This window comes from Primulina tabacum, chromosome 16 (genome assembly GCF_025594145.1).
Source record: "Primulina tabacum isolate GXHZ01 chromosome 16, ASM2559414v2, whole genome shotgun sequence".
NCBI lineage: Eukaryota > Viridiplantae > Streptophyta > Magnoliopsida > Lamiales > Gesneriaceae > Primulina > Primulina tabacum.
The window spans coordinates 33,028,460-33,041,397 of NC_134565.1; the positions used below are offsets into that span (position 1 = coordinate 33,028,460).

Here is a 12,938-nt window from a genome sequence, read left to right on the forward strand (position 1 = left end):
GAAGTTGAAGTCTTTATTGATCCTACAGCGAGAGTGCTGACTCTTTACTTCAGGCAACTGCTCAACTGCTGGTTAATTTAGTTCTACCGGTGGTCGAGGAATTAATTAAGCCTTCCCGAAGTTGTTGTATTTTACGTCAATGATAATTATCCTGAAACTTCCTGTCCACTATACACGCATAGATTTAGCTGGATCGATCTTGGAATTTTTCAATCTAAATTCTGGTTAGATACATATGATCATTTTCGTGGTATCTAAATGTTACAGCGCATGCGTGTTAATTAACGTACGAGGATCCGGAATATGCGTGCATGGTGAATCTTCTTACCTTCACGTTTTAAAAAAAAAAAACTGATTTTTATTAACAGATTCAGATCCAAAACCCAAGCCGATTATTCTATATTTTTTAATATATATATTTGCCATGCATGTATGTATTATTAGCTATTAACACACTAAATGTCTGAAACAGACAGTGAAGCCATGAAGATGTCTAAGATTTTAGTACTTTTTACGCTTTTTAATGTTGTCTACCTTCATTCAGGCATTATGTTAGGCAACGCGGACGATAGAGATGCAAGAAAGGTACTATATATTTTCTGTGTGTCGAGGGCGGAATCGAACGGCAGGGACCGCCGTTCGGCTAGTCTCCCACCCAAATCGAAATTCTATCTGTGATTTTTAGAGTATCTAAGTTTTATCTCTTTATACATTGAGTTTATACCTCCTTAGCATAAATTCTGGATTCGTTTCTGTCTCTGTTTAACTATTTGAAATCTGAACACATAATTTCTATGCATTAGGAAAATTCTTGAAGTTGAGAGTAGTCGTCAAGCGATTTTATTTGAATGTATAACAGTATAGGCTTATTGCTTGGTCAAAAACGCCACACATGAAATTAACATCTCAAAAAATTTTGGCTGTTGTTTTACAAAATAATTAGTTAATTAATTCATGACAATATAAAAATATTTTCTTAATTTCTTAAAATCGAGTAATTATTTTTTATAATTTCACATTTACACAAACGGCTTTTTCATGGCATGTAATATTTTTATATCTTGAAAAAAGAAAAATTGTTTTTCTGGTTAGCTATGATATTTCTTTACTCGTTCTCATTTATTAACTATTATTTACATTTTTAAAGTAGAAGTAATAGTTATTCCAAATTCGTATTTAGACTTCTTTAAATCAGAGTTCTAGCTTTTAATTAGTTTTTAAATTATATGTATATACATTTTATTTTAATCTTCATAAATTTGAGCTCTCTCTAATAATTTATATTGATATATATTTTGAGTTTTATATCATTATAAAATTATAAGTTTGGTCATAATAATATAGTTTAGAATTATTTTAAACGGTAATCATATCTTAATTATTACAGCCTTACATCGTTTACATGGGAGAATTGCCAGAGGACAGAATGTCTGTGTCTTTATCAGACATTCACCACACTCTACTTTCAGATGTCATTGGAGAGTATGAAATTTCTATAGTACATGCATTATATTATGAAGACTTGACAACATGAGTTGAATGTGAACATATAATATGGTGTGATTCCAGTGAAATAACAGCTAAAAACTCCAAGATTCATAGCTATGGGAGGAGCTTTAATGGATTTGTGGCAAGATTATTGCCACATGAAGCAGAATTATTGTCGGGTATATGAATGGTTACGGAGATTTTCTTTCTTCCGGTTCTATAAATCGTCCCTTATAGACTGAATCCCTGGATTTGTTTTTATTTCTTGTCTGCTTTCACAGAGAAACAAGGCGTTGTTTCGGTATTTCCGAACAAGGTGTGGAAGCTGCTGACAACAAGATCATGGGATTTTCTTGGAATGCCAGAGAATGTGATGAGAAATCATCAATGTGAGAGCGATATCATAGTAGGTCTTCTTGATACAGGTTGGTGGAATTTGGCTATTGCTCAAAATTTCCATTTAATTAATTATGTATTGATTACTTTCTTGTTTCAGGAATATGGCCAGATTCCCCAAGTTTCAATGATAAGGGGTTTGGGTCTCCCCCTTCTAAATGGAAGGGGAAATGTGTCAAAGGTGTTAACTTCACTGGTTGCAACAAGTGAGTATAATTTTCAAAGATTTTGGTTATAATTATAGGGAGGATTGACCTATTGGGTGTCATCGCGCATTCGGACGCGGATTTATTAATGCTAACTCCGCCCCCACCAAATCAAATTAGGAGGTCATGTTCAACTTGTTTGGTAGGTTCGTCCGAAGGAATGAAAGCTAGTCGTCATGCTAACATTTGTTCTCTCAACTTGTACCTTATATGAATCAAACTGGTGACTTTGGGTTGGGTATGATACAAACTGCACGACTGAATTCTTGTTGAACTACCTAAAGCTCTAGCTGCTAGTGACAGTTTACTTTATATCATTTAAATTATACTGGGCCAAGCGATAATAAGATATGTAGCCATCCACATAAAAGATTTTAGTCATCTTTGCTCCCAAACATTCCATCAGTTTGTTAGTATATTTATGAGTTGATCTTGTTTGACAATGGCAGCAAACTCATTGGCGCACAGGCCTTCGATCTTGCAAACATAGTTCTTCCAAATGAAACAACTCCATTGGATACGGACGGCCATGGAACTCACACAGCCTCAACTGCAGCCGGCGTATCAGTGAAACGTGCAAGTTTATATGACATAGCAGAAGGCACGGCACGAGGTGGGGTGCCATCTGCCCGACTAGCAATTTATAAAGTGTGTTGGGAAGCAGGCTGCAATGACATGGACATTCTAGCAGCATATGATGTAGCAATAGCTGATGGAGTGGATATCATATCAGTATCCTTAGGGGGAATAACCCTGAATTACTTGGATGATTCTATAGGCATCGGAGCATTCCATGCCTCGAAAAAGGGGATTCTGACTGTCTGTGCGGGAGGAAACTCAGGGCCTTATTTATGGACGGTCCAAAATGTAGCTCCGTGGGTCTTTACAGTGGCTGCTAGCTCCATAGATAGGAAGTTTGTCACAGATGTCAAATTGGGAAACGGAGACAAGTTTTCTGTATGTCAGTTGTTAATCGTTTCCTTTTTTTTATTTGCTCGAATCGTAACATCTACGAAACTGCTTTTTCTTCTGTTTCTTGACAGGGGACGTCGCTTAATACATTTTCTCCAAAAAAGGTTTTGTACCCTTTAATAAATGGAGCCCGTGCTCGAAATACTAGTTCGGCTGTGATTGGAAATGCCAGGTGTCTTAACACTGACTGAATCTTGATTTTATGTCTATACAGTATAAGAATATGCAAATCTGTTGCTTTCACCATATAATTTTTCTTCTTCTGTGGCAGTGCTTGCGATTATGAGACATTACTCGAGAGTAAAGTGAAAGGAAAGATCGTGTATTGCCAGGGAGCTGGGGGTAATATTATGGTTGACGCATTAGGAGCCATAGGCACCATCATGTCTGATGATGTGTTTGAAGACACGATGTTCTTTAACGACAATCCAGTGAGTTATGTCAGTATTGAGGATGGCCTAAAGATTGATAAATACATAAACTCCTCACGGTGAGTGCATGCATATATATTGTATTTGAACAGTTGAGATTATACTTTATTTGATCTTTGCATCATCTTCGTGTAATAGATCGCCTCATGGCGTTATTTACAAATCAAGAACAGCCAAAACAACCGCACCATTTATAGCTTCGTTTTCTTCTAGAGGACCCCAAGACATCAGTTCTCACATACTCAAGGTAGGAAGGATTGATAATTTCTGGTTCTGTTTTTGCTTCAGGTATGTTGTGTTACATGTGATTTTTACGTGCAGCCTGATATCGCTGCTCCTGGAATCGACATTTTAGCCGCATACACAAAATTCAACACAATGACCGGAGATAAGGGTGATAAGAGAATTGTAAAATTCAACATAATATCCGGAACTTCAATGGCTTGCCCTCATGTTTCGGGTGCTGCAGCCTACGTCAAATCTTTTCGCCCAAAGTGGTCGCCCGCCGCCATCAAATCTGCTCTAATGACTACCGGTAAGCTTTCATTTTGTAGACTAGCATACCTTTCGTTGCACCAAAACATATCTAGCTGATGCACAATTCAAATCTTTGAAGAGCATCTCTGTTGCATCTCTAAACATTTCAATCCAATTTCACACAACACAAACACATCAAGATTTACAATTTTTTTTCTCCTCCTTGTGCTGATATGTGAACTTACTTCTGCAGCAAAAGAAATGAAAGGAACGCCACTGGGGGCCGCATTATCCTCGGGCTCGGGGCAGATTAATCCAAGGGCAGCATTACATCCCGGCCTGATTTACGACATCGATACGGAAGCCTACATCAGTTTCCTCTGTAAAGAGGGGTACAATAACTCAGCCATTGCACTAATAACAGGAAACAAGAAATACAATTGTTCAAACGTCCGACGAGCAAAAGGAGACGACGGGCTCAACTACCCTTCGATGCATATGCAGCTCAACAAAAATCAGACAGACATTTCAGCTGTGTTTTATCGAACAGTGACTCATGTTGGAGATCGTAAAACAGTGTACAAGGCCAAAGTTGAGTCGCCAAAGGGTCTTTCGATCAGAGTCATTCCAGACATTTTGACGTTCGATGAAACTAATGAGAAGAAGTCGTTCAAAGTGAGTTTGAGGGGGAGATTCCTGAATAAGAAGATATGGTACCTCTCTGGATCATTGAAGTGGAGTGATTCTAAACATAATGTTAGAACCCCGATTCTTGTTTACAGGGCCACATATAATTAGCACATTGTTAATTTTCACACTTTATTTTTGTAGCATGCGTCATAATTTTTTTTGCATGTAAATATGTTCTTTCATATATACTTCTTCTACGTAATACTCAATGTTGATTTTTGGTAACTTTTTTACGCTTTCATGCATATTTCGCTTCTGTTTTGTTGAAATTTTGTAGTATGATCAATAGTCATGTTATCAAAAGGGCTCTTTTGTGAAGTAATATCAATTACCATTGAAGACATTTTTTTAAAGTAGTATCATCAATATTAAACGTTTGGGAAATGATATTGTTAAATAATAGACCCAAAAAAAATATTTGAACCATTTTTTTTTTCAAATCCCTGCTCGGATACTATATCGAATTATCACACACATATCTAAAAGCTGAAGATATCATAGATGCGAGGCATTTAAAATTTCATTGTCCTTAAACGTAGTGTGCTGCAACAATTGCCCATTTGAGTAAAGGCAGAATTTTATGAACACTACACAATGTTACAGAACGTTGCAGCGAAGGGCCGGCGAGCTGAAATTACGGGTCCAAATCCAAAAAGCTCGTCGTGTCGTCATTATTGAGAATCAATACTTGCAGAAGGTGAAAGCAGAGCACTAATCCTTTTTGGGGTGGGTGGTTGCCAGGGAAGAGCATTTCGCGGAGACAGCTTAGTAAGTTCCAACGCCTGTAACCTCAACTCCACAGGATAATCAGCAACACAACCGATTCGGGGGCCGGCTCCAGTTGACCATTTGATCGATAGCTGATGGCCCAATTGGTACGACTTTGCGGCATTCTTGGAGTTGATCCTTTGAAGAATTGCCATCTTTGGAACGTCCGCTTTGGGACTCTGGAGGCCACCGGAGAGTGTCCTCTTGTACTCGGTTCTAAGTTCAGGACTAGAAGGTTTGGTTGTTTCGGGAGACAGGTTGTTCTCTTCAATTGGAATATCAGATGGAACTGATTCTGATGGTAGAGAAACTTCAGACACCACCCCGCCTTTTGTCATTTTACCGTTATTAACATAGTCATAGTCTTCATTTGCCTTCAGTATCTGATAGAAGAGGACATGGGGCAAGAATATAAGGTGAAAAACTTAAAGCGGAATGAGAAGTGGAACAATTATTATTCAGAAAGGTATATTGAAGTGAGAGACTACACGAGGTAGAGAAGCCTCCATGGTGAAACAGGGGTAGATCCTGTTCTAGTTGCATCAACGTAATTATGCGAAATCTGAAGCAATTTATGGATGCATCTTGCCTCCAATATATAAGAACAAGTAGTTTTTGTTCAACAATGTCGTCATTGATTGCTTAGGTTCATCCTAAAAATAGAGGATGTATCTCTTCATAGGGCTAGTTAAAGAGATGTGTACTGACCTAGGTTAGGTGAATGGTAACCGGTAAGTCAGGGCAAATGTGGTGACATACCTGAACTTCTTCCAGATCGACTCCATTTTCCCCGAGAAAGGATAAAAAGCAATCAAGGCTCTCATCAGTTGGTTTATAGTGTCCACTATAAGGTGAGATACACTGAGGAGCATGAAGCGTGATTGTGTTAGGTCGAAATCATTGAATAATCTTCCTTCAGTGGGACAATAAAATTTAAAAATGTACAGCTTGTCCTCGCACCTGAAATTGCTTAGATATATAAAAATTTTACTGTGTGTAATTAATTAGCCAGAGTGATGTATATAATTAAGAAATAGCAGAAGAATGAATTCAAGTGTTTAGGTTGCAGGTGACTTCCCTGACAGAAAACAAACTTCGAGCGGTCTGTTTATTTGCATTAAGCTTGCATAGTGATAAATCAGCTTACAAAAACGGAGGAAGAGATGAATCAAACGAATTTATCAGTAGCAAAACGTCTTGAAATGTTTATAAAATCATGTATCATGGTATTTGTCTGATTTGGCAGTATTGGGAAATCATAAGAATGCAAGTTGATTTCTGTTTAATCTTTACAGGAACACACGTGAAACTTTTTGAGAGGTGCATTTGGATGTAAAATCATTCTCTGGCACAACTGCCAGCAAATTCAACGCAACGATCGGATAACAATATCTCATATAGTACCTTAAGTACTCCATCCTCTGCCATGAGCCTTCCAGCAGCTAGAGTAGCACCTCCAGCAAGAAAGCTGGAATGATGGAACAATCCTTTCTTTTTCTGGAGCCAAGTCAAATACGAGAACGAAACATAACTTGTAAGAAATGGAGGATAAGAAAAAACATCAAATCTGTATTTCTACTTTGATAACCTGGCATTACCTCTCCAGCGTAGAGTCTCTTGGTGGTGCCCACGACAAAGATCCATTTTGACCCAGGTGATCCTTCGTTTGTATCAAGAGGTTTCTCGCTGAGTTTTTGCAATAGTTTACCGTCAACAACTACATATTCATAGTGTTCTCTCTCTTGCTGGCCAAAGCACACATATAAGAGGTTAATGGTACTACTTCTTGGATTGACTCAGATTTGCAAAATAAGTCAAGACACAATTTACTATAATTGAATGGCTAAATTGTGATCACAGTTGAAATTTTATCTACAGTGTGATTGCTTGAGCTTCTGCAAAATGGGGGAAAATAAAAATCTTAAAAGAAAACAATTTTCTCATTACAAACTAATCAAAATTTTGGTCACGTACTGGTCCAAGATATTTGATACATTGCTGGCGAAGCTTTGATCTAGGTAACTCTTTAAGATCAACCTCTTTGCCATCTCCAAGATCCAACCTGCATAAACAAAGAGTGCTGGGATCTCAACCTGCCTTTAAATTACACACCATCTAGTCAAATAAAAATGATGCATCTGAGTTTCATACGTCTAGCTTTAAAGTTTCAAACCCGCAGAAGATCAGAAATCCATGAACCAAAAAACAACAAAAAAGTCACCAATCCTCTCAACACATATATTATCATTAATTAAGTAAAACTTTTCAAATCATTAACAATTGCATGATGATATTTAGATCGTAATCTAGCATCTTCGTCTTTTAATTTACAACATAGACTTTGTTTTCTTCACTTTCTCCTGTACCGCAAGAATTACACCGAGTTATCCTGTTTGACCACCTTTAAGTGGAGCACTACGATAGTGGCAATTTCAGGCCATTGATTCAAGCAAAAAAGTATTACAATCAAACTAACAACAAAGACAACAAAAAAAAATCAGATCTTTTTCTCACCAGTAGAAGAAGGGCTGACCAGCATTACTTTTACACCACTCGTCGTAGTAAATGTGTAAGCTATGACCATATCGATGCCTAGGATCAATCTATACACAGAAACAACACGAAACAAAAATGAAACAAGTTCGCAAAAAATCATACCATTATTCTCATAAAACGGCCAAGCAAAAATGTGAAGGACCACGAATAAAATATTCCAAAAGACTGGAAAAACAAAACATAACACTCACAGCTTCTATCCAGTGCTGAAAGGCCAACTTTTGTGCCTTGTCATCTTTGGACAAACCTTTGCCTACCTGTCCCCATATTTTTAATAAACACAATCACACGGTATAATATTTTGCTCTCATGTCTCTTTCTTCAAAATAACCACTCTTATATATATATATATATATTTAAAAAAAAGAACTAATGACGTTCAAACCCTGGAAGCATTTAAACTGATGCGATTCCACCGTAACATTGCACTCTCCGGCTTCAGGAAATTGAAAAAAGAGATTGTACTGTGATTTAATCGCGCAAAATCGATCGCTTGCCACCTTCAGATTCATCATGTAACGGAAGTTAAATTAATCGAAACTTTGCCGACAGAGTATGAGTAAAAAATAATAAATCACATGTCACATGTGTACGTGTGTATGTAGACAGAGAACATTTAATGCAGTGGCGAAATTAATTCATCGTTGATCACCAAAAAGGCAAGCTCACCAGAGCTCTTCTGCAACAACGGCAGAATCAGCCAACATGCGTCGAGTACGATAGCTCCGGTAGACCTTCTGAACTTTCATAGCCGCATTCCGGGGACATCTGGCAGGAGCATCCGTGCCCTCCCATTCCACACCTTCCTCCGCCATCGATTCCTGCAACCCCGGAACCTCGGAGGATATATCAGAGATCCGGAATTCGGAATAGTCTCTGAAGGAGAAGGCAGGAATGTTATCGAAAGTGTGGAGCGCGTGGGGTTGGACCTCCATTGAAAGAGTGGGAGGAGGAGCTCGAGAGAGAGAAGCGGGAGAACTCGAAAATACTGGAGTCCCTTCTCCGCTGATCATACCTGTCCTTTTTAAAGTTGCGAGTGCGCGTGCCCATCACTCGCTCACCTAGCGGTACACTTTATCCAATTGTTTTCCTATTATTGATTTTTTTAAAAAATATTATATGTATTAATCAGAATTTAAAAAAAAAACGCCAAACATGCGTTAGGTCAATCGTTAAACAATATAAAATTGGATGTGTGAAATTATTTAGAATCGAATAATAGATATAAAATTAAATGCATAAATTATGTATTAGGGGAAATTATCAATGAACCACTTGGTTTTTTTAGTCTTTGAATACCAATCTAATAGTTTTAGTATTTTATTAAGATATCTATGCTCCTATGTTTTTTTTTGGTGATGTAGTAAACATTTGGAGGGTGGCGTAGTAATTTATAAATCACGTCAATCGAATAAATTGTATTATGAATAGGTCTCTTGTGAGACGGTCTCACGAATCTTTATATGTGAGACGAATCAACCATACCGATATTTACAATAAAAGTAATACTTTTAGCATAAAAAGTAATATTTTTCATTGATGACTTAAATAGGAGACTTGTCTCATAAAATATGACTCGTGAGACCGTCTCACACAAGTTTTTACCACGAGTAAATTGTATTAGATTTGTGAAAAACTTGACCGAGAAACTATTGATGATAAAAATCAAATTCGTGATCATTTGATATTGTGATTATCTATTTCACTGACTTGAACAAATGATGTGATATCTTGCTCCTATATATTTTGTACTAAAACTTCTAAAAAAAACTCACGTTTTTTAATATATTTAACTGATTAATATGGTCATAAATTACTTCGAAAGTTTTTTCGTTTTCTATTAAATTAGTGTGTTTCCAATTGCATTTCACGGTTTATCCGGTTTAGTCATTTTCTAATCTTAATAATTTTTAGAATGATGGTTATAAAGGTGTTCCCTTTTTAGTTATTATTATTCTCTTATAAAAATAAAAATAATATTTTCGCTTATATAACCATTATTAATCCTTCAAAATTATTATCTTTAACAAAAATTTCGGATTTTGGGACATATTTAAATTTTTTAAAACTTTCAAAATTTCTCGAAAATGAATACTACCAAATCCGTGCTATGTAACGTTAGAACGGTTCGATCTGTGTCTATAATGATCCAACTTTCTCGTATTGGTCTCGAGAGTTTTATCAACCAAATTTAAATAATGGGGGGAATTTGGGTGGGTTCCAAACCGTAACTTAGAATATAATTATAGATGATTGGCATAACAAGAACAAAACGAGCTAATTCAATTTTCTAATAGAATAGTTAGTTTTACAACTCGGGGAGAGAGTTCCATAATTCTATTCACAACTGGATAGAAGGTAGAATGTCACGATAAAAGAGTTATTTACGAACAGACTAGAAGACATATAGTTGATTAGATCCAGAGTTTGCAAAATCTCTTCACAGACCCAACTCCTAAGACCATGCATGACCATGTCATAATAATAATCGATAAGAAGGCTCGGGTTTTGAGCTGCTTCGTCTCCAATTACAAATGAACAAAACGAAAGACGCAGACTATTTTTGAAGAGTGGCTACACTTTTTAATTGTTACTCACACGACCACGTGAGTCTACTTTGGTGGGAACTCATCATGTGGCTGATGTTAAAGGTTTTGACTAAATGAACATGCAAATTTATTCCATCAAATCGAGCGTGAAAAACATGTCACTACATACAGTGTAAATAGAGAGACCTACAAACAGGGACGGAGCCACTCTACTTTTCACTGGGGCTAGTTAAAATTCTAATTCGGATAAAATCGAATTTTTGGCCCCGCCACTGCGTACAAGTTGACGAGTCCTGCTTATCATGCATACTGAATGAATTGTCGGTCTACGTCTTTTGTGCATACTGTATGTAATAAGTTGACTCAGAACTGGGAAAGAGTGGATTCCATTTTACTTCTGTCCGTGTCTCACGTGGTTAGAAAAGGTTAATGTGAGTTGTTGTTCTGTCAGTGTCGGCCTGTCGTACTCTCTCTCTCTCAAACGTCGGTGTTTGTTCGTTTAATTTTTTTTTTTTTGTAGACAAAGAAAATTGTTGAAAAATTAAAGTTTATAATCAAACAAACTCTCTATTTTATTTTCATTTAATGTATTATTAAAAGAAAAGAAAAAATGCTATTGAATTATGAACTGGATTATATATTTGGACAACCCAAAAAGAAAATGAAATGTATATAATTAATCCAAAGGAGTATAAATTTGAATGAGTCGACAAGGATCCTTAACACAATGAATGCTTTAAAGTTTAAAGTCTAGAGTAAGTCTCTTTTGAGAAGATCTCACGAATTTTTATCTGTGAGACGGGTCAACATATTTTTTATCAATAACTCAAATAAAAGATTTATCTTATAAAATACGAATAGTAATATCGTGTCAAACAAGTTTTTTCAAAAAAATAATTACATGTGATTTTGATAGTCTAGTGTAGTAGTCTAGTCTAGCCTAGTGGAGAGAAGGAAAAGATTAAATTGATTTGTTGTGCATCATTATTACTCAGTGTCCTTTTCAAAGCGATGGTGTCTTATTTTGATCAATGATCACTTTTGCAGACTCAAATAATTCTAAGTCTTGAAAAATACTAAAAAAACCCAGAAAGGGTCACCCTTACGCTGGAACCAATTGCACAAGTCTTTGTTTTGATGGCATTATTTCATGGCAAACGTTAATTTTGTGATATGAATATTAATTCGACTCAATTTATAAAAAAAATTTATTTTTTATGTTAAAAATAAGTCGGATCGACTAGTTTCATTAATATAGATTCGTAAAACCGTCTCATGAGAAATCTACTCATTTTATTATATAATTATAATTACTAATTGTTCTACAAAAATTTGTATATTATCTTTCTGTGTATGCTATTTTTCAAAAAAATATATATATTTTTTGGAAGCATAGTTCTAGAGAACGTATTGAAAAAAAAACATTTAGTTTGATTTTTTATCGCAAAGAATTTTTTTTATTTTGTAATCATGCCAAGAATATAAAGGATTATATATTTTTTGTATAGTGTATAAAGCAATTCACAATTTTATAATATCTATATTTAAATGTAATATAATAAAAAAAATTGTCTTTGGTGTGGTTTAAAAATAAATTTTTTATAAGAGAATGGGAAATAAGTTAAAATAAGATGAACGTGGTTTATTCTAATTTTTATAAAGGAAAATATTTTCCGAGTAATAAAAAAACACAGCCCATCAAGTATGACTTTCTAGCTGGAATGGCTTTGACTTTTGACTACAGATATTTATGTGTTGACTAGACGACTCGTATATTAGATCGATCTTGTTTGTTTTTTATTTTCTCAAAAAAAAATAAAAATAAATCTCATCATATATTATCTTTTTTTAACATATTTTTCTCATAATCATTACTTATAAGTACTAATTAAAGTTGTCATCATTTTCCACGGATATTCCTCCATTATGTATTCAAAATATGACATTTTAAAATTCATGACTAATTTCATCTAATCATTTCGGACATGATTTAAAATTTTCAAGAGCAATTTTAATTCTCAAAACCAAACTTGATATTTATTTTCAAATTTCTGAACCAATAGAAACCAAATAAGACAAGACTACTTTCTTCTAATTTGCATTAAAAAAATCGCAAGTTGGCCATAAGATGCTTTGTGACCACAAAAATGATGTGATGGAAACCTTAACTTGTATGGTATTTGGGGTTATTTAAAGAAATAAAATACATTAATTAAAACAACAGTTTCGCGATAAATAAACTTTCAAACCAACGACTAAAGCATAGGCAATATAAATAAATATGTATATAAAAAAAACATTTTTACTTTTATTTTAGTACGTCAAACGGAGGAATCGAACTCTTAGCTTCCTATTTTTAACAGAGGCTATGTCATTAAATGATTAAATTCTTAATATAATTAATC

At 35.3% G+C, this 12,938-nt stretch overlaps 2 protein-coding genes across 2 annotated transcripts; one reads left to right on the forward strand and one right to left on the reverse strand.

Annotated features, from left to right (window-relative positions):
• Positions 1–403: 403 nt before the first annotated feature.
• Positions 404–4,837, forward strand: LOC142529212 (subtilisin-like protease SBT4.15). The gene is made up of 11 exons (XM_075634678.1): positions 404–585; positions 1,388–1,482; positions 1,570–1,667; positions 1,770–1,913; positions 1,985–2,090; positions 2,540–3,047; positions 3,134–3,234; positions 3,334–3,552; positions 3,632–3,740; positions 3,815–4,028; positions 4,224–4,837. Exons 1-11 carry the CDS (start codon positions 460–462, stop codon positions 4,766–4,768), a joined length of 2,265 nt encoding a protein of 754 aa, XP_075490793.1. The 5' UTR covers positions 404–459; the 3' UTR covers positions 4,769–4,837.
• A 303-nt stretch (positions 4,838–5,140) lies between these two features.
• LOC142528813 (IQ domain-containing protein IQM3-like) lies at positions 5,141–9,025 on the reverse strand. Its single transcript, XM_075633998.1, has 9 exons — positions 8,654–9,025; positions 8,370–8,484; positions 8,176–8,241; positions 7,943–8,031; positions 7,403–7,490; positions 7,027–7,173; positions 6,833–6,925; positions 6,188–6,289; positions 5,141–5,811 (listed from the first exon to the last, which is right to left on the reverse strand). The coding sequence occupies exons 1-9, from the start codon at positions 8,995–8,997 to the stop codon at positions 5,332–5,334; spliced, it is 1,524 nt and encodes a 507-aa protein (XP_075490113.1). The 5' UTR covers positions 8,998–9,025; the 3' UTR covers positions 5,141–5,331.
• Between the last annotated feature and the right edge of the window lie 3,913 nt (positions 9,026–12,938).